At 44.4% G+C, this 22,426-nt stretch overlaps 1 protein-coding gene across 6 annotated transcripts in view; it reads left to right on the top strand.

Moving 5' to 3' along the window:
• The window catches only part of COL27A1 (collagen type XXVII alpha 1 chain), a 728,465-nt gene that overhangs the window by 586,235 nt on the left and 119,804 nt on the right, over positions 1 to 22,426 (top strand). For all 6 annotated transcript variants that reach the window (XM_068248437.1, XM_068248438.1, XM_068248436.1 and 3 more), the window contains 4 exons: positions 1,489 to 1,542; positions 7,470 to 7,523; positions 9,323 to 9,376; positions 10,915 to 11,022. In XM_068248437.1, the coding sequence (XP_068104538.1) occupies positions 1,489 to 1,542; positions 7,470 to 7,523; positions 9,323 to 9,376; positions 10,915 to 11,022 (270 nt within the window). The remainder of the gene's footprint in view (positions 1 to 1,488; positions 1,543 to 7,469; positions 7,524 to 9,322; positions 9,377 to 10,914; positions 11,023 to 22,426) is intronic.

The following is a 22,426-nucleotide window of genomic DNA, read 5'->3' as shown; positions in this document are numbered from 1 at the left end:
GCATTGTCTGTTGCTCGATGCCCCTAGTCCCAATAATGGTTTCTTGAAAATTTCAATTTTTGCCTAAGTCACATTTTCAGACAGGAATTTGTAGGCTTACTGTGATATTTCTTCCTATCACCCTCCCATTCCCTCCTCTTCCTCACCCCATACATTCACCTTAACCACTTAAGTACCAGCAGTCTCTGCCCCTTAAAGAGAATCTGTACTGTGAAAATCTTACATTAATAAAACGTACCAGCCTGTTTGTTGTCTTTTCCTAGCCTCCTCTGTGACATTTTTTGCAGCTCCCCTGGTGATAAAATCACTGTTTTATTAATTGTTTTTGTAAACAATGAAGATGGCCGCCAAACAGGAAATACATCATCAGAGCAGGTGCCTGTTTGCAGAGGCTCCTCTCAAATGTGACTTGATTGCTGGAATGTTACTCCCATGTGTTGCCTTAGCTGCTTGTCTGAGCTCAGCACTGATCTCTCTGCACTCACAGCTATTTGAAATGTCTCAGTTCCACGAGGCTTGCAGAGACGCTGGCTGTGAGCAGAGACATTGCCTGTGACTCATACACACACAGGAGAGCCTGCAGGGGGCGTGCATAACTTCTCCCTATCACAGAAGAGACAGTGCATTCCTCTTTGGCTCAACAAGGCTTGACAAAAAATAAGATTACATATATTACAGAGACAGTGCAACTAGAAAAGGCTGCAGTAATCCAGACCACATTAGAACAGGTATAGGAACTTTTAGGATAGAAGAAATAAGGCTGAAAATTTTGTTACAGAGTCTCTTTAAGGACCAGAGACCGCTGGTACCATAAACCACAGGATATTGACGGACCGCCACACATACCAGCCGCAACTGCCATCCACGCCACACATCCATTGACTCAGGTCACCCGCTCTGCCGTCTCTTATGACTGCAGAGCTCTGTCAGCCGGTCAGGAGCCGCTTTCATTGGCTCCTGACTTCTTGATCAATGGGAGTTGCTTACATTGATCAACAGGGTCAGGAGCCAATTAAATCAGTTCCTGACCTACTCATAGGGCTCTCCCGTCATAGAGACAGCAGGGCGAGTGAGCTGCAGCGGGAAAGCCCGGCGGCGGTGATATGAAATCTACGCCCTGGCAGGTATTAGTGGATCAAAAAACGGCATAGATTTCAATCACAACCGTCCTTAAGTGGTTAAGATGAGGGAATGGTAGTGAACTGACCACTGTGTACATTTTTATGAAATCATTGGTGTTTGTAAACGTCCACTTCTCAGAAGTCAAAAGATCTTCAAGGACACAGAAGGTCTGCAATATTAAAACAGCCCTGCCTTGCCTTGAAGTTAGTGTTAGCAAGATAATATCAGTCTTACTTTACTTTAACGTTAAACTATGAAGAGCTGGAGGAGCATCTTTCCAGATCTCTCTTGTTTCTCCTATATGTCAATTTCATCTGTACAATTAAACAAAATGACAGAATGTTAATAACATTCTATTTATTTCAGGGACCTCCAGGGGTGAAAGGAGAGCCAGGGCCACCAGGTGATCCAGGAATGAAGGTAAGATGATTCTGAGTTTTAATACATGAAGATATCTAAAAAACGGATATTTATTCTGTCAGAGCAGAGTTATGGGAAGTGATTTCGTGCACCGAGACAAAACAAGTATCAATAATCCACTAACTACTGAAAAAAAGAACTTCATTCTCAGTGGAAACTATGGATCTCCAATAATACTGTTGATCTTCTTCTAACCATCATTACAGACCAGACCTGACCTGATATCCCCTGTGCTGTACCTAGATGGCCTCAAAGTGGTGATCCTTTCAATGTAGCAAATTACACTGATTTATTAAATTGGATAACACCCACAAAGGGGAGTAAAGTTTACACCCCTCATTCCAGTTTTTGGGAAGTGGTTAAACCCCACCTCGAGCATAACCTTACACACCACGGTGGATGCCTAACTTTAACCACTTCTCCTTGGTGGACAACTAACTTTAACCACCAGCCCCCAACCCGCTTATTATAGTGGATGCCCTTTTCAACAGTATGCTTCTTGCACCTTTTTTTATTGGTCTGCCATGTAACACCCAAAGCAGGAAGAGTAATACACACCAAACACATTTCCTAGCATTGCTACATTATGGTGTCCTCTGAGTGAGGATGCAAGCTTGTTGCTAAGCAATTGAGAGATCTTTGCTCAGGGGAAGCTACTGAGGGCCAGATTTATCAAGAGTGTCTGAGACAAAATATTGGTAGGTTTTTAGAAATCCATGCAGAACTGTCTAAGGCATCTTAAGAAATCATTAGATAGTGCAGATTCCTTCTAAAACTGTTGTAAAATAGGAGGAGCTAGGAAAGTCTCTTAGACAGTGCACTGTGTGAGGGGAATTGCTGTTGCTGAGGTAACCAATACATCTGCTGTATTGATAGCAGCAGGCTCTGAGGAGGAATTCAGCAGGGGGGAGGAGCACTTCACATATCATGTCTAGCCTGCACTCTGAAATCATGTCTAGCTTGCAGTTCTACATCTGTAGAACTGATATCAAGCACTTCTTATTCTGCGGCAGTTTAGGGATGGATTTGCACTTTTCTTAACTGTAGTGCAGCTTTAGAAATTCATGATAAACTGCCCCTATTACCTAGGATTTAAGAAGGTTCTTATTATCATGCAGAACTGTTCTCCCTTGTGGTTAGAACAGATTAAGAAGTAAAAACTGTTGGTAATGCTTTGATAAATCTGGCCTGAGACACTAGTGGATTTAAATACATACACAGAGCTTAAGGGCAATATCAGCTACACAATGGATTTAACTTAAACAGTTCAGATCCAAAGGTTATACTTATGATTTACACACACTAGCATGATAGCTTTAAGAATTGGCCGCCTTCATTTTGAGATTTAGTTAAACATAAAGGTATGGGTTTTTTTTCAAGAACACCCTATCTGGATCAATAACTCGACATTTTCACCTGTAATGATTCCAGAGCTCTATTGCTAGGAATTGTCTGGATGGATACAGTTCAAGGAAAAATATCGCACACCTCAGTGGATTGTAGATGCTGGTGCTGGACCTGTAGCAGTGCAAAATCCAATAATCCAAAGAAAGGGTCCACACACTAGCAATCAGGAACTGCACTTTGTTCCATCACAAAAGTATCACACCATTGGACCGTTAAGGCCAACAATCATTTTGGGGCCACTCGGGGTCCCCTTTATCAAGGCACAGGACAGATCATGTTTCTTTGTTGTAATCTGTCCTGTGCCTTGACAAAGGGGACCTTGAGTGACCCCAAAACGATTGTTAACCTTAACGGTCAGATGGTGCTCTTGTGATGGCACAATAAAGCATGGTTGGTGATTGCTAATGTGCAAACCAGGGGCGTTGCTAGGATCCTAAAAGACATGGGGCACTCCAGCCATAAAATGGGTGTGGCCGTGCACCAGAATGTGGGTGTGGTCATGAGTGGAGCCAAATTTACATGAACTTAACAGCGATCTAAGTAGGCCTGCCCAGAAAAATGTTGGATAAAGACCCCCTCTCCATTATTATAAAAAAACAAAAATGCAGCATATGACATAAATAGAGAGTGTCACATAACTAGACAGAGTTACCTGGTTTCTGTGCTTGCTGGTCTGGCTTTTTGCTTGGCGAGCTGGCCTGCCACTAGGTTATCTGCTAGTTCCCCTATAGCATTCCTTGACCCTCTAGTGGACCCCCACCCATGCTGCCATGGGCCTCCCATAGAGGCACCAAAGGAAACAAGCACCCATAGAAGAACCACAGTTCCCTGCATGCACCCATAAAGGCATCACAGAGCCCAGCATGGCACCACAAAACCCAGCATACCCTGATTGGTGCACCACAGCTCTCAGCATGCCTGCCATTTAGACACAACTGCTGACTCTGCCTGGTGGACATCTGGGGCAGCCCAGAATAGATCCAGGGCACGTGCCACTGATCTTTGGGGTTAGCAACACCCCTTTCTTTGGATTACTGTCTGAATACAGTAACACATCTTCTGTATAAGACAAAAGAATATGACAATCTGTACAACTCTCTGTCTCCTATATGCAGCCTGCAGGATAGTAAATAGCACTGGAGTCTGTTTTGCCTTTGTCATAGTAGGTGTCAGTCAGATTTGTTTTTGGGACTCTCTCAAAGACATTTTTGCTTTAATGTCATCCTGTTTATTTTGGAGAATCCCACTCGCAGCTTTCCTACCATGTCTCTGCATTTTATAAGGCCCCCCTCGTGCCATTGTTTTGGGCAAACCAGCCTCGACTTGTAAGAATCATCACAGAAGCTACTGTTCCCCTTTTTGTGACAGAAGTGAAACTTGAACCATCCTCCCCTCCTGTCCCTTTTCTCCAAGAACAGAATGCCATTGATCTGCACGGGCCGGCCATTGAGAAATTTGAGGCTCACAGTAGCTGAAGGCGCTCAGGGCCTGCCAGAGTGTGGCTCTTATCTCTGCGGGAGAGTGGACAGCCTATGGAGACATTGGACAAGCTGCCCCCCCCCTGTCCTGTGCTGAAGCTTTACATGTCCTCCTTAGCTGGAGACCTGAACACTGGATGCAGCTGCCTTTTCCAAGACTCTTCCCTGTGTCTAACAGCAGTAGTTTGTTTTCTGTACAAAGGGTCAGAGCATCGCAGGCAGCAAACGCAGAAATATTTATAGTATAAAAACAGGAAGAAAGGACTGGACCGTAAGCTGTGATTTAAAATAGAAAATCGCAAGTAATGTCAGCCCATTCCCGGAGAGAGTTATCTTTGCTGCTCCAGCTGGTGCTGAGTATAGTATCCTCAACAGTCTAAGAGCTGCTTTAAAGTGGACCTGTCTCCTTCATATACCTGCGTCTAGTCAATTGTTACACTGGCTGTGCAGCTGTATAGGCGTACATACAAAAACGGCGCCCGGAAATTTGGGTGCAGGGTGAAGCCGAAAAAAGTCCCGGCGGCATTAATTACTATTCCCCTTCCAGGCCACCATGGACTTAAGGCAGTGATCTGCAAACTTGGCTCTCCAGCTGTTAAGGAACTACAAGTCCCACAATGCATTTGCCTTTATGAATCATGACAGCGGCTGTCAGACTCCTGCACTGCATTGTGAGACTTGCAGTTCCTTAACAGCTGGAGAGCAAGTTTGCAGATCACTGACTTTGGAGAAAGAGGTAATTTCGCTGCCAGATACTGCTGAATTACGCTGGTTTTAAAGTAATTTGGGCGCCCAGATTACTGTCTGAGCGCCGCTATAGCCGTAATTCCCACTATGGTCTATGGCGGCACCCAAATCTCCAGCGCTGTTATGCTATATAGTCCCGTCTGTACTCACTCTGTTGCAGATTTACTGCTAGTTGCTGTCATCTAAGCATATGCAACATTCAGGTATGTCTGTACATGTGAGCTGGTTGCACAGCTCATTGTTTCTACATAGTTTCCATTCAGGATTTAAAGCAAGTCTTTAAGGTTATTTTTCTACATAGAAGATTAAATTCAGGTTTACAAAACAGATATTTGTTTAGAGCCAGTTACTAAACTTTTTTATCCTTCCTTCTTTCGCTTCTTTACCCACCTGACAGAAAGAAGGAAACCCCCAAACTCCACTTACACTCACATTCATTCTTAATTTCTAGTGGCATTACATTATCCACAAGTATACCTATGATGTGTAACTCCTAACACTAGTAGGGTACGGAACCGGATATCCCAGCATGCCATAGACCTAAAGTTACCAGCATTCTATGGAAAGACCAGGCCCAGGATGCAGAAGAATTCTATGAGATGGGATACCATGAGATCTGTGGTTGTGATAATAGGGACAAGTGGTCAGTGTCTTAGGATGTGGGTCATCTAATATGTCAATGTATGAGTCAATCACAGTAATCAAGAAGTGTACAATAAAAAAAGGTTCTGGTTCTTAAAGGACAACTGTAGTGAGAAGAATATGGAGGTTGACATATTTACTGCCTTTTAAATAATACCAGTTGCCAGGAAGTCCTGCGGATCTATTTGGCTGCAGTAATGCCTGAATAACACCAGAAACAAGCTAATCTTGTCAGATCTGACAAGAATGTCAGAAACACCTGATCTGCTGCATGCTTGTTCGGGGGCTAAGGCTAATAGTATTCGAGGCAAAGGATTAGCAGGATAGCCAGGTAACTAGTATTGCTTAAAAGGAAATAAATATGGCAGCCTCCATATTCTTCTCGTTACAGTTGTCCTTTAAAGGGACTCCGAGCAGTGCAGAAACTATGGAAAGATGCACATCATTTTAAAGCTCTCTTTCTCCTCTTTCCAATGATATATAAACCGCCACCCTACGCCTTTTAGTTTTCGCTATTTTCGCGATTGAAATTGCCACGGCCGCGATTTCGATCGCGAAAATAGAGAAAACTAAAAGGCGTAGGGCAACGATTTAGGTGTCGTCGGAAAGAGGAGAAAGAGAGCTTTAAAATGATATCCATCAAGCCATAGTTATATTGTATTACACAGGGCGACTTTTTGTCAAAGTCAGCAGCTGCATTCAGCAGAATGGAGCTGCTGACACTGGGGAAAGTGTCGTCCTGTGTAATACAATATAACTATGGCTTGATGGATATCATTTTAAAGCTCTCTTTCTCCTCTTTCTGACGACACCTAAATCGTTGCCCTACGCCTTTTAGTTTTCTCTATTTTTGCGATCAAAATCGCGGCCGCGGCAATTTCAATCGCGAAAATAGCGAAAACTAAAAGACGTAGGGTGGTGGTTTATATATCATTGGAAAGAGGAGAAAGAGAGCTTTAAAATGATATGCATCTTTCCATAGTTTCTGCACTGCTCGGAGTCCCTTTAAGGTCTAAGGCCTCAATTCACGGAGCATTATCAAACGTTTATCAAACACTTTATCAAACGTTTGATAATTTACCTCATGGGTAAAATCTCATTTTAAATTCACTAAGGTGTTATATATTTATCGAATGTTTTATCGATAAAACGTTCAACAAATATATAACACCTTAGTGAATTCAAAATGAGATTTTACCCATGAGGTAAATGATCAAACATTTGATAAAGTGTTTGATAAACGTTTGATAATGCTCCGTGAATTGAGGCCTAAGTCACATAGACATCAAAAGAGGCACCTGTACAGGATCCTCGCACTTGCTTTATTCCAGGGGTGGATTTCAGGTTACTGGTAGAAACCTTTTTGGTTATTCTAGTCTTGGAGTCGAAAAGTAAACGTGTTCCTCATAGCAAACATTTAGATAATTACCTTTGTTCTAAGAGAAGACATTTGAGAACTAGAATCTGATTGGATGATTATGACGACACTGGCCTGTATTGCCAATCTTTGAGCTGTATAATGTAAAACAGTAGAGAATGTTTGCAGTTGTAATTCTTAAACATCAAAGTCCTTTAAAATGGAACTTACAAAAAAAATATCACCTCTGTTAGTTTGAATCTAACTTTTGACTCCCTCTGTATTTCTGCCCTCAGGGAGATATTGGCCCGTTGGGCATTCCAGGAGAACAAGGACTTATCGGCCAGAGGGTGAGTATATAGCAATATAAATGTAAGCAGCACATAGACTTAAAAGTTTGGTATTTGGAAGGTCTGTGGTTTTATGTGTGCTCTCTCTATAAAATCTAATACAAGTGACACACCTCAACAGTTGTGTTCATACTATGGTGGGATTGGGGAGGAGAAAGCTGCGAACAGATGCCACCAGGATTAAAATAAACATTTGCATCAGACAAGGTTAGTCATCATTAGCCATTACACAAGGTTTTAAGATGTGTTATTGGCCCGAACAGCTTAACACTTGATTGAAGCTGGTTGGCAAAAGCTGTTAATGTTTATCTCCAAGTATCCTAACCCTAAACCTGGGCTTAGAGATAGGAGCAGTCACTGTGGGGGATCCATGGTAGCCTGTGTCACAAGACAAGATGAGACCAGGAGCCAAATGGTGCAGTATCGTTGGATACAGGAATAGTTCAAATAGAAAAATAATAATTATACTCACAAAGGTGGGTTGCAGAACCTTCCACAACCGTATGTCGCCTGCTCGGTATCTCAGGTCCTGCCGGAACTGGATGGTCGCTGTCATAGGATCCTTACTGGCTGTGGATAACACCACACCAGTGGGAAGACTACCTCCAGAGGAAGTGTGGTAAGCAATGATGAGGGGTGGAGGTGCCCAAAATATGATTGGCAGATTGTATGTAATAATAGAAAATAATAGACTATACAAATGAGGTATCCTGCCTCTCCAGATGACACAACCTAGACAAAAAAGGGTTTTAGATCAGGTCAGATTTATTCCAGCACATTTAAAACAGACAACACGTTTTACGGGTCTATGCCCGCTTTCTCAGGTCAGTAAGAGCGTCTTCAGAAGTTCAGTTTTAGATGAGGGCAGCAAAAATCTAAAACTGAACTTCTGAAGGCACTCCTAATGACCCGAGGAAGCGGGCAGAGACCTGTAAAACACGTTGTCTTTTTTTAAACATGCTGGAATAAATCTGACCCAATCTAAAACCGTTTTTAGTCTGTGTTTTGTCATCTGGAGAGGTAGGATACCTCAGTTTTATAGTCTTTATTATTTTATGTTATTTACATACAATCTGACAGTCATATTTTGGGCGCCTCCACTCCTCATCATTGCTAAACTTGGGCTTAGATTTGATATTGTAGTGTGCAGAGGGTTGTCCCGTAATTACCAATAGTATCTGTAGAGTAGCCAGTAGACCCTTCAAGGCATGAAGAAACTGCAATATCTGATCACTCTGATGGCCTATAGTCTCTGTTTCAGCTGCCAAACGTGGAGATTATCCATTGATTGCCTCACAATATTCCTTTGTGACGCAAACATAAAGTTCAACTAAAATAATCCATGTTGGTGGATGTGATTTTCACACAATATACCGTAGATCTGATGGTCAGTCAAAATGGCTAATTCTGGCCACTTCAGGCCAATCATTGTGTCCCCAATAAATATTGACGGATTGTTTTGTTGGCCGTTGTGGAACAATTGCTGCACACCTTTGAAGTAAGCAGTCCGTACTGCTCTGTGGACCCGGAGACTAGATTTCTTTTTGAAAATAATATTTTGCAAAGCTTTCTATGCATCATTTAATTAAAAAACCAATATCCTGTTAATAGTTTACATAAAACCGGCACATATTCTTGGGCTATAAGTGTGTCACCTACAGTACAGTAGCTTTTTTTTCTCCTTTTTTTTTTTTCTTTTTTAATCATTGGTAAACATGGCAACAGTAATTTTACTTATTACAATTAATGTTGTTGTTTTTTTCGTTTTTTTATTAAAATAAGCTCTATATGTGTTACAGGGGGAAACGGGTCTCGAGGGGGACGCTGGTATGATGGGCCCTGACGGACTGAAGGTAAGCAACAGAAGATGCTGGAGGCATTTCTGGTCCTGGGATCAATATAGTAATTGAAATATATTATTAAATTAAGTTTGTTCTCTGCATCGCACTCAGATTTATGCTTTAGGGGATGTTCATCTAAAGGAGATACCTGGCATATATGGTGGGCTTGTCCCATAGCGCAGTCATATTGGAACTCAATATGGAGGAAGCTCGAATGAATTATAGGTAAAACCATCCCTCTTGAACCTACCATAGCCCTTCTGGGAAACAAACCCTCATCTGTTCCATATGCAACTCACAAATTCCTACAGTTTGCAATGGCGCAGGCCAAGAGACACTTGGCTTCGAAATGGCGTTCTCCCACTCTTTCGGTGGACGCTGTCTTTCAAGGCCTGAACGATACCATGCAGTCCGAACATATTTTAGCAAAATTGTATGATAAGATGAATAATTTCTTCAAAATATGGGATCCCTGGATCACGTGGCAGGATAATCAGGGCCTGGCCTATACCTTACACGGATTTTAGGCCTAGGATTAGATGATAAGTTTAGTCGATGTCTCGGATATAAGGTGGTTGTAGGAATATATGTTTGGAGGTTGGGTATAACATCGCTTTCCCCCCATATCCCTACCCCCCTTTTCCCCTCTTCTCTTCTTTACTTTTTCTTTGTTCTCCTGAAGATTGGGACCATTGGCATGATATGGAAACCCCACCCATGGCCCCCTACCACTCGAATTATACCTTTATAGTTCATCTTCTCCCTATATCTCTTCTCTTTTCTTCTTTCCCCCTTGGTCTTACCTTTTCCCTTTTATCACACTATTATATTAAGGTTAATATTCTTTTTGAAAGGAAATTTCTGGTGCAATGCTTTAGCAAACATGCAGCCCCTACTGTGGCTTTTGTTATGTATCAATGTCTTAGCTTTAACGCGACTCCCCCAAGTGGGGATTATGTATAGTTTGTACTGTTTGGAATTTCTTGTATTCTGCAATATCTTTAATAAAAACCCTTGAAAGGAAATATATTATTATAGAACGTTTAAAAGATTTTATATTAGTACCATGAAGATGATTTTCAATTGTCAAAAAAAAAAATTCTTATCAGACAAAGGAGGCAGCTCAGTATGTTGAGAAGCCACTTTCACAACAATGTTTTAAACAAATGGAGGTTAAGCAGAAAATAAAAATCCAGCCAGCAGGAAGGTCACTTCCATTCTATGAGATTACTCTGTTTAGCCCCACCAATACCAAAATGATCAATGGAACTCAGGTTTGCATTGACTGTTGAGTAATCTCAGTGCCTTCTGCTTGGGTGGGAAGGATTGTTGACATACATGGAGGTCCCACCAGCAGCGTGATCTGTTTTACCCGCTGCCATCTGGCCAGTTTTCAGGATAATCATAAATTGGGATAGAGAACCTATTCCAACCGGTAATGTTGTGTTGTGTTGTGTAATGGTGAGTTGTGTTACCAGAACCACCATATGGTAAAGCACTGTCTTGTATGGGTATGTATATCAAATGTATCTATGTTTGCCTCTTTATAGGGGGAAAAGGGTGAGCCGGGCCCTGAAGGGGGGAACGGAGAGAAGGGCGCTGTTGGTTTAGCTGGAAAAGATGGACCCCCAGGTGTGAGCGGAATACCAGGTGTCAGAGTGAGTATAACTTTCCCTGCTTCGCTCTCCTCCATACAACAACAGTGATAATGTATAAAAAGGCCAAATGTATGTTTTTTGAAAAATGAGATCACATTGATCGCCAGTAATTATTGAGCATCTTTCTTTCCACATTCGCACTAACCATCTGCTGGTTTTCCATTAAAGCCCTGAGCTAATGATAGATTAATAGTCTCATTTATCTGTGCTGGGGCTGTAGGTCCAGGAACAGCACTGACCTCCAGAGGAAATGCAGCGCTAACATCTGTGTTTTGGTATTGTATGTATTGTACATTGTCCTGGGATACCATATCGCACAACCCAATCTCCTGCCCCTAAATATTTATGTATGGTCCATACAAATCATAAATAACCTTATAGGGGCCTACTGGAAATCACGCAGTTGGATATTGTTGGAGTTAAAGCTGTGCCCTAGGCAAAGTATTATTTTATATGTGATTGTCATTGGAAAGGAAAAACTCTACCCCCAAAATCCCTGTAGTTTTGCATAGCGAAGTGCAGTCTTGGGATTCTTTTTTTTTTTTTTTTTTTTGCATTGTTCTTGTCAGCTAAGAGACTACAGTTGTTTGTAGGTCTTTTGGGCATGGTCTCAGACACACCCCTTTTAGGCTAGTGCAGTGTAGTGCAGTGTGCTAGTGCACACCCCTTTTAGGCTAGTGTAGGTCTTTTGGGCATGGTCTCAGACACACCCCTTTTAGGCTAGTACAGTGATCTGCAAACTTGGCTCTCCAGCTTGTAGGAACTACAAGTCCTACAATACATTACAGGAGTCTGACAGCCACAGTCACAATTCATAAAGACAAATGCATTGTGGGACTTGTAGTTCCTTAACAGCTGGAGAGCCAAGTTTGCAGATCACTGGGCAGTGGAACTGAATAGTGATTGATGACATCACACATGAACCCTCCCTTAAGATACATACACATTTTTTTTTTATTTACCTGAAATGATTGATTGTGATGATCTCAAGTGCAAATATAAACTTAGTACAGATGTCACCCGACGTCATTGGATCACTAATGAGCAACGCTATTGCTGTCATTATTGTCCTCACTGCTGGTGTCTCCCTGTTGTCACTCTCCATAGAGTAGAACTCACTTCTTCGTAGAGAGCTGAGCTGTGTGTCTGAACAGTGATCATGCCCAAACTGTCACCTGTAATAATCTTTACCGATTATCACAGGTAACAGTTAATTGACGCACATCCATAGAGGGCCAGTTTCCACTAGGAGCGGTGCAATGCGGCTACATAGCCGCATCGCACCGCATGTATGCTGAAACACATGCGCGCCAGTGGAATAGTTTCCACTGCGTGCATGTTGAGCGGTGCGGTGCGATCCGAGAATCTGCAGCAGAGATGCGGAAGTGATGCGGCCGGCGGCGGAAGTGATGCGATGCGGCTAGCTAGCCGCATTCTTTTCGCATCATTTACTAGTGGAAACCAGACCTAAGACTTTTGGGGAAAATTCTCAAGCTGGTGGAATTTTTTTTAAGATTCTAATTCCCGTTAGTGTTTAAATGGGTGTTTATTCATAGCATAAATGTTTAATTTGCCACCCTGGAGCTTAGCTTCCATCCATATACATACAGCGTTTATATAGAGAGATCAAAGTTAACTTTCACAATTAAGTTTACACGTTCTTGTGCAATGCTGTGTCTTCCAGAGTAACGAGACATAGCTATACAGAAACAATGTAAACATGATGTACCCATCTGCTCCTGTCTGTATATATCTGCATTGGGACTGGGGTGATTTTATTATTCCAGCTCTATACACACCTGTGTAACCAGCCTGCTTTGCTTTCAGAGATTAATTATTAAACTGAATCCTGTGTCAGGCCAAATAAGAGCTGGTTAACAACCTGCTGCATATACGGTAGTTAAATCCCTGGAAAGATTGGATTTTGCACATAGTGATTGGCCATTATATAGCCCCAAATGCCTGGCTTACGTTTAGTTTCTGGGGCTTTCATTTTGGTGCCAGATATTCAGCTTTCACACAGCTGAAATTCAGGTTAGGCTTCAGGAAAGGTTAAATGTTGTGGGAGAAAGTTAGTTGTGTTTTTTTTATTATTTTTATTAGTGTTAGGACAGGGAGAAAGTTAAGTGGTAGGTTAATGCTAGGTGTCGTAAGGTTAATGCTAGGTGTCGTAAAGTTAATGCTGGGTGTCGTAAGGTTAATGCTGGGTGTCGTAAGGTTAATGCTGGGTGTCGTAAGGTTAATGCTGGGTGTCGTAAGGTTAATGCTAGGTGTCGTTAAGGTTAGACAGGGAGGAATGAAACCACTGCTGAAAATGGTTTAATGTAGTCAGTATCTTGCCCTAGCACCAATAAATATTTACACCACCAAGGATTCCTGCGAAGCGGGGAATGGGGCTGGGTGTAGTCAGCTGGATAGAGTTCTGGTTAAAGTGTACCAAAGCTCTCTAAAACAAAAAGATTTATACATACCTGGGGCTTCCCACAGCCCTATCGTCTTGGATCGCTCCCACGCTGCCTTCCTCCGATGTCTGCCGCTCCGGTGCCAGGTCCCCGCACTTTCGTCAGTCTACACAGGAGAGTACGCACTTCCATTATGTCAGACTGGCTCCGACTGACGGAAGTGCGGTGACCTGGTACTGAAGCTGCAGACATCGGAAGATGGCGACGTGGGAGCGATTCAAGTGGATGGGGCTGGAGGAAGCCCCCAGGTATGTATAAATCTTTTTGTTAGTGAGCTCTGAGTCCCTTTAAGGCTGTTGCCTTTGATGTAGGATTTGAGCCTTTGACCAGGGTTCGAATCCCAACTCAAGCCAGTACGTAAAACAGTAAGGAATGTTTGGGTAAGGCTGATCCTGGAAACCCATGGAGGCTTCCCTAAGCGGTTGCAGCCCTGTAGCACTTTGAGTCCGCCAGGAGAAAAGCACCATATAAATGTTATGCGTTTTGTCTCGTCAATATTATCTGTAGCCAGTCCTGAGTGAGAGTACCGGGCACAGATCTAAAACTCCAATCCGAAAGCTTAGTAATCAAATACTCTGTGTGGCGCTTCTACAATTACAATCCCTGTCTTGAAATTTTGATCACATGTCTAAGCCCACTGATTACAAAGAGCCAGTATTAAGTTCTGTGGGTGAAGCTGCTATTTTGTCTACAAGATGGCAGACACAGACGGAATCTCTCTGGGAATATTGCAGCCTGTAGTATTCACGGTTTGTAGTGCAGGAAGTGACCAGTGTCTTGGCTCCTGATGACAGAGTTTGAAAATGTTGCTGTTAGTCCTAAAGTTGCATGTCTCATAATTTGTAATGCATACAGTTCTGTTCATTGCACATTAACCATGGTTGTATCAATCCCATGTATTGCCTGGCTAGCTGGGTTTGCCTTTTTTGAGATGTCCAAACCCCTCATCCTATCCCAACATAACCCACATGAAATAGTCAGGGAGTAGCCTAATGGCCCATACTCATAAGTGGCCTGTCGCCAGCACACGTGAGAGTGTGCGCGACAGGCCAGCGACAGCTCGTCGCCAGGTCCCTCCGCGTATCCACGCGGAAGAGGGATCAGCTGTGCGACGGAAGCTGTCGCCAACGTTCCTCCCCCTCGCCGGAAGCGCCGTCTATTTTCAATGATGTTGCTGTCGCTAGTCCGCATACTCACGCGGACTAGCGACAATTGCGGCGAAGTTGCGGCGGCAACTGTCGCCGGGCGATTGACTGCGCCAATCGCCTGGCGACAGCAGCGACGAGCAACGGTTCAGGGTGCGCGCCCATGTTGCGCCTCATACTCAAGGGGGACAATTGTAGCCTGTGAGTATGGGCCATAAGAGGGTGCACCAGCAAGCCTTTGACTGTCAACACAGAGCTGATCATCTCTGCTTTGTCACTGCTAAAAGATGAACCCTTTGTGTCCAGCACTGTAGCACTTCAACTCCTTTCTCAGTGCATTTAAAGTATGTTATCCTCCCCATATGGCTCTTGATTTGGAGGAATGGTTAACCACTTGAGGACCTAGGGCTTTACCCCCCTTAAGGACCGGCCACTTTTTTTCCATTCAGACCACTGCAGCTTTCACGGTTTATTGCTCGCTCATACAACCTACCACCTAAATGAATTTTGGCTCCTTTTCTTGTCCCTAATAAAGCTTTCTTTTGATGCTATTTGATTGCTGATGCGATTTTTACTTTTTATTATATTCATCAAAAAAGACATGAATTTTGGCAAAAAAATGATTTTTTTAACTTTCTGTGCTGACATTTTTCAAATAAAGTAAAATTTCTGTATACATGCAGCGTGAAAAATGTGGACAAACATGTTTTTGATAAAAAAAAACCCATTTAGCCTATATTTCTTGGTTTGGGTAAAAGTTATAGCGTTTACAAACTATGGTGCAAAAAGTGAATTTTCCCATTTTCCAGCATCTCTGCCTTTTCTGACCACCTGTCATGTTTCATGAGGGGCTAGAATTCCAGGATAGTATAAATACCCCCCAAATGACCCCATTTTGGAAAGAAGACATCCCAAAGTATTCACTGAGAGGCATAGTGAGTTCATAGAAGATATTATTTTTTGTCACAAGTAAGCGGAAAATAACACTTTGTGACAAAAAAAAAAAAAAAAAAAAAGTTTCCATTTCTTCTAACTTGCGACAAAAAAAAAAAATGAAACCTGCCACGGACTTACTATGCTCCTCTCTGAATACCTTGAAGTGTCTACTTTCCAAAATGGGGTCATTTGTGGGGTGTGTTTACTGTCCTGACATTTTGGGGGGGTGCTAAATTGTAAGCACCCCTGTAAAGCCTAAAGGTGCTCATTGGACTTTGGGCCCCTTAGCGCAGTTAGGCTACAAAAAAGTGCCACACATGTGGTATTGCCGTACTCAGGAGAAGTAGTGTAATGTGTTTTGGGGTGTATTTTTACACATACCCATGCTGGGTGGGAGAAATATCTCTGTAAATGACAATTGTTTGATTTTTTTTACACACAATTGTCCATTTACAGAGAGATTTCTCCCACCCAGCATGGGTATGTGTAAAAATACACCCCAAAACACATTATACTACTTCTCCTGAGTACGGCGATACCACATGTGTGGCACTTTTTTGCACCCTAACTGCGCTAAGGGGCCCAAAGTCCAATGAGTACCTTTAGGATTTCACAGGTCATTTTGAGACATTTCGTTTCAAGACTACTCCTCACGGTTTAGGGCCCCTAAAATGCCAGGACAGTATAGGAACCCCACAAATGACCCCATTTTAGAAGGAAGACACCCCAAGGTATTCCGTTAGGAGTATGGTGAGTTCATAGAAGATTTTATTTTTTGTCACAAGTTAGCGGAAAATGACACTTTGTGAAAAAAAAACAATAAAAATCAATTTCCGCTAACTTGTGACAAAAAATAAAATCTTCTATGAACTCACCGTACTACTAACAGAATACCTTGGGGTGTCTTCTTTCTAAAATGGAGTCATTTGGGGGTTCCTATACTGTCCTGGCATTTTAGGGGCCCTAAACCGTGAGGAGTAGTCTTGAAACGAAATTTCTCAAAATGACCTGTGAAATCCTAAAGGTACTCATTGGACTTTGGGCCCCTTAGCGCAGTTAGGGTGCAAAAAAGTGCCACACATGTGGTATCGCCGTACTCGGGAGAAGTAGTACAATGTGTTTTGGGGTGTATTTTTACACATACCCATGCTGGGTGGGAGAAATAACTCTGTAAATGGACAATTGTGTGTAAAAAAAATCAAAAGATTGTCATTTACAGAGGTATTTCTCCCACCCAGCATGGGTATGTGTAAAAATACACCCCAAAACACATTATACTACTTCTCCTGAGTACGGCGGTACCACATGTGTGACACTTTTTTGCAGCCTGGGTGCGCTAAGGGGCCCAACGTCCTATTTACAGGTCATTTTGAGGCATTTGTTTTCTAGACTACTCCTCACGGTTTAGGGCCCCTAAAATGCCAGGGCAGTATAGGAACCCCACAAGTGACCCCATTTTAGAAAGAAGACACCCCAAGGTATTCCGTTAGGTGTATGGCGGGTTCATAGAAGATTTTATTTTTTGTCACAAGTTAGTGAAAAATGACACTTTGTGAAAAAAAAAAACAATAAAAATCAATTTCCGCTAACTTTTGACAAAAAATAAAATCTATGAACTCGTCATACACCTAACAGAATACCTTGGGGTGTCTTTTTTCTAAAATGGGGTCACTTGTGGGGTTCCTATACCGCCCTGGCATTTTACAGGCCTAAAACCGTGAGTAGTCTGGAAACCAAATGTCTCAAAATGACTGTTTAGGGGTATAAGCATCTGCAAATTTTGATGACAGGTGGTCTATGAGGGGGCGAATTTTGTGGAACCGGTCACAAGCAGGGTGGCCTTTTAGATGACAGGTTGTATTGGGCCTGATCTGATGGATAGAAGTGCTAGGGGGGTGACAGGAGGTGATTGAGGGTGTCTCAGGGGGTGGTTAGAGGGGAAAATAGATGCAATCAATGCACTGGGGAGGTGATCGGAAGGGGGTCTGAGGGGGATCTGAGGGTTTGGCCGAGTGATCAGGAGCCCACATGGGGCAAATTAGGGCCTGATCTGATGGGTAGGTGTGCTAGGGGGTGACAGGAGGTGATTGATGGGTGTCTCAAGGTGTGATTAGAGGGGGGAATAGATGCAAGCAATGCACTGGCGAGGTGATCAGGGCTGGGGTCTGAGGGCGTTCTAAGGGTGTGGGCGGGTGATTGAGTGCCCTAGGGGCAGATAGGGGTCTAATCTGATAGGTAGCAGTGACAAGGGGTGATTGATGGGTAATTAGTGGGTGTTTAGGGTAGAGAACAGATGTAAACACTGCACTTGGGAGGTGATCGGACGTCGGATCTGCGGGCGATCTATTGGTGTGGGTGGGTGATCAGATTGCCCGCAAGGGGTAGGTTAGGGGCTGATTGATGGGTGGCAGTGACAGCGGGTGATTGATGGGTGGCAGTGACAGGGGGTGATTGATGGGTGGCAGTGACAGGGGGTGATTGATGGGTGGCAGTGACAGGGGGTGATTGATGGGTGATTGACAGGTAATCAGTGGGTTATTACAGGGGAGAACAGATGTAAATATTGCACTGGCAAATTGATAAGGGGGGGTCTGAGGGCAATCTGAGCGTGTAGGCGGGTGATTGGGTGCCCGCAAGGGGCAGATTAGGGTCTGATCTGATGGGTAACAGTGACAGGTGGTGATAGGGGGTGATTGATGGGTAATTAGTGGGTGTTTAGAGGAGAGAATAGATGTAAACACTGCACTTGGGTGGTGATCTGATGTCGGATCTGCGGGCGATCTATTAGTGTGGGTGGGTGATCAGATTGCCCGCAAGGGGCAGGTTAGAGGCTGATTGATGGGTGGAAGTGACAGGGGGTGATTGATGGGTGGCAGTGACAGGGGGTGATTGATGGGTGATTGACAGGTGATCAGTGGGTTATTACAGGGAAGGACAGATGTAAATAATGCCCTGGCGAATTGATAAGGGGGGGGTCTGAGGGCAATCTGAGCGTGTAGGCGGGTGATTGGGTGCCCGCAAGGGGCAGATTAGGGTCTGATCTGATGGGTAACAGTGACAGGTGGTGATAGGGGGTGATTGATGGGTAATTAGTGGGTGTTTAGAGGAGAGAATAGATGTAAACACTGCGCTTGGGTGGTGATCTGATGTCGGATCTGCGGGCGATCTATTGGTGTGGGTGGGTGATCAGATTGCCCGCAAGGGGCAGGTTAGGGGCTGATTGATGGGTGGCAGTGACAGGGGGTGATTGATGGGTGGCAGTGACAGGGGGTGATTGATGGGTGATTGACAGGTGATTGACAGGTGATCAGTGGGTTATTACAGGGAAGGACAGATGTAAATAATGCCCTGGCGAATTGATAAGGGGGGGGTCTGAGGGCAATCTGAGCGTGTAGGCGGGTGATTGGGTGCCCACAAGGGGCAGATTAGGGTCTGATCTGATGGGTAACAGTGACAGGTGGTGATAGGGGGTGATTGATGGGTAATTAGTGGGTGTTTAGAGGAGAGAATAGATGTAAACACTGCACTTGGGTGGTGATCTGATGTCGGATCTGCGGGCGATCTATTAGTGTGGGTGGGTGATCAGATTGCCCGCAAGGGGCAGGTTAGGGGCTGATTGATGGGTGGAAGTGACAGGGGGTGATTGATGGGTGGCAGTGACAGGGGGTGATTGATGGGTGATTGACAGGTGATCAGTGGGTTATTACAGGGAAGGACAGATGTAAATAATGCCCTGGCGAATTGATAAGGGGGGGGTCTGAGGGCAATCTGAGCGTGTAGGCGGGTGATTGGGTGCCCGCAAGGGGCAGATTAGGGTCTGATCTGATGGGTAACAGTGACAGGTGGTGATAGGGGGTGATTGATGGGTAATTAGTGGGTGTTTAGAGGAGAGAATAGATGTAAACACTGCGCTTGGGTGGTGATCTGATGTCGGATCTGCGGGCGATCTATTGGTGTGGGTGGGTGATCAGATTGCCCGCAAGGGGCAGGTTAGGGGCTGATTGATGGGTGGCAGTGACAGGGGGTGATTGATGGGTGGCAGTGACAGGGGGTGATTGATGGGTGATTGACAGGTGATTGACAGGTGATCAGTGGGTTATTACAGGGAAGGACAGATGTAAATAATGCCCTGGCGAATTGATAAGGGGGGGGTCTGAGGGCAATCTGAGCGTGTAGGCGGGTGATTGGGTGCCCACAAGGGGCAGATTAGGGTCTGATCTGATGGGTAACAGTGACAGGTGGTGATAGGGGGTGACTGATGGGTAATTAGTGGGTGTTTAGAGGAGAGAATAGATGTAAACACTGCGCTTGGGTGGTGATCTGATGTCGGATCTGCGGGCGATCTATTGGTGTGGGTGGGTGATCAGATTGCCCGCAAGGGGCAGGTTAGGGGCTGATTGATGGGTGGCAGTGACAGGGGGTGATTGATGGGTGATTGACAGGTGATTGACAGGTGATCAGGGGGATAGATGCATACAGTACACAGGGGGAGGGGGGGGGCTGGGGAGAATCTGAGGGGGGGGGGGGTAATCAGGAGGGGGCAGGGGGGGGGGGGTAAGTGACAGATAGTGACAGGGAGTGATTGATGGGTGATTAGGGGGGTGATTGGGTGCAAACAGGGGTCTGGGGGGTGGGCAGGGGGGGGTCCTGAGGGGTGCTGTGGGCGATCTGGGGCAGGGGGGGGGGAATCAGTGTGCTTGGGTGCGACATAGGGTGGCTGCAGCCTGCCCTGGTGGTCCCTCGGACACTGAGACCACCAGGGCAGGAGGCAGCCTGTATAATACACTTTGTAAACATTACAAAGTGTATTATACACTTTGTATGCGGCGATCGCGGGGTTAACATCCCGCCGGCGCTTCCGTATGGCCGGCGGGATGTTGCGGCGGGTGAGCGGCGGCAGGCGCCGGCGGAGGATCGCGTCACGGATGATGCGATCGCTCCGCCCATGCCCTTACAAGGACCGCCGCCTCTGTGGGTGAGCCGGTCCTTGCAGGGCACACTTCCCGGCCGCCTCTGTGCGTTAGGCGGTCGGGAAGTGGTTAAATGCTTTTCTACAAACTAAGCAGGGAGGAACTGCGGAACTGTAGCTGCAGTGCTGGTCACAAAGCATTCATCTCACTCAACTGCACAGGAGTTTGTCTGGATCAGGTGATTTTGCTCTGTGCTGGGGGTGGTGCTCTACAGGCAATAAGAAGCTACTGTTTTCCGCCAGTCAGGTACTTTTTTTTAGTTAGCACCAAAATGAAAGCACCAGAAACTAAATTAATTGCATAAAGTACAAATGTGCAATGCACAAAATATCTCTGTACTGCTAATTACTGCAAATTGACTGTTCTATGTTTTAACAAAATGGAAGTCTGAACTGAGGCTTTAACGTTCATAAGTAGCCTTTTCTGACAAGCTGATTTTTATTTAATTTTTTGCGCACTATAGTTAGCCAATGTCTATGTGATCTTACACTTCTAAGCCAAATGGCGCATCCAAATGAAATCCAGTCAGATATTTTATTGCCTGATGCCTCCTCCCTATAATTCTTTCATTTCCTCTGCCTTGTTGAATGGCGGTGACACAGACCCTTTGAATCTCACTATGAAGCCATAAATGTCATGAAGTAAAGAGTGTGATCTCTTGCAACTCTCAATGGAGATCTGGATTACCATTAAGGGCTTTAGGGACAATAGATGATCCATGCTATGAAGTTTCATCAAGCCTCATATTGCTGACAGACAAGTAACATCTGAGTGGGACATCAGAGGCTCCACACAGCTGTAGTGGAATTGCATAAGATCTGAGAGCAGCTGGATTCCCGACCCCCCCCCCCCCCCCCCTCCCTGCACTCCCCTTCTTCCTCTAGCATCTGCATGTCTCTAGCATGGCCCTCTATGTCCAGCTCACTATCCACTCCACGCAGCCATTCATATGCCTAACTGCAGCAAATTAAATAGCAGTTTAACTTGGCAAGAGTTCAGGATGATCTAAATCCACTTAGCACATACTAGACTGCTGTAACACTATGCTTGCTATGGAAACACGTCCTTTAGTGTTATGTTACACCGGTAAAAGGAATTTCGTAGTGAACTGAGTAGTTGGCTCATGTGACCCAAAAACTACCTATATCCGCCTTCGTGCAACTCCCGATGTCACATGACGTGTCATGAGCTGTACGGAGCAGGGGTATGCTGTAAGGAGAGGCTACCAAACAGCAGAGTAGACTGACCTGGTGTTGAGACAGGTAAAGCTCTGCTGCTCTACTCTCATTTATAGAGGGATACAAGTGCTCATGCAAAGAAAAGTCATCTGCCAAAGGATTCCTATTCACATTGGAGATTGGTCATACAAGTAAATTCTTTAGCGCTGTCAAGCCAATTCCCACACTCTGTGCAACCTGCAGACATCCACTGCTTAGACTGGGGACAAGTGACCATAAAACAGATGTACTGGAGTCAGGCTTGGTTTCAAACACTAGGGGGTGGTGGAGGGGCGGTGGCTGGGTGTCGCAGGCTATTTAAAAACAACCTAAATCACTATAAAAACAAGTTCAACTCATATTGTGGGTCCATGCATACCTTTTGCATAAAATTGCATCAACAATATTTCACTAATGTCCAATTAAAGTGCTCAATACTTAAATATCACCAATCGTAGTGCAAAGACTGCTTGTTCTCCTTCCCGATCAGTTTTCGGGGTTGCACTGTCATCATTTACTCTGCCTGACAATTAAAGGGAGTACGTGAGGGAGAGGAGTTGGGCCTTAGGGCAGGTTTAGCTGGGGCCATTGTTACATCCCTAAGTCCAACTAAATCCAACTGCAGAGAAATTGTTCTTTATAGCCCTGGATTATTAACCCTTACAGTGAGAAAA

This window comes from Hyperolius riggenbachi, chromosome 8 (genome assembly GCF_040937935.1).
Source record: "Hyperolius riggenbachi isolate aHypRig1 chromosome 8, aHypRig1.pri, whole genome shotgun sequence".
Lineage (NCBI taxonomy): Eukaryota > Metazoa > Chordata > Amphibia > Anura > Hyperoliidae > Hyperolius > Hyperolius riggenbachi.
The sequence above is the reverse complement of the archived record's forward strand: the minus strand, read 5'-3'. Positions and strand labels throughout refer to the sequence as shown.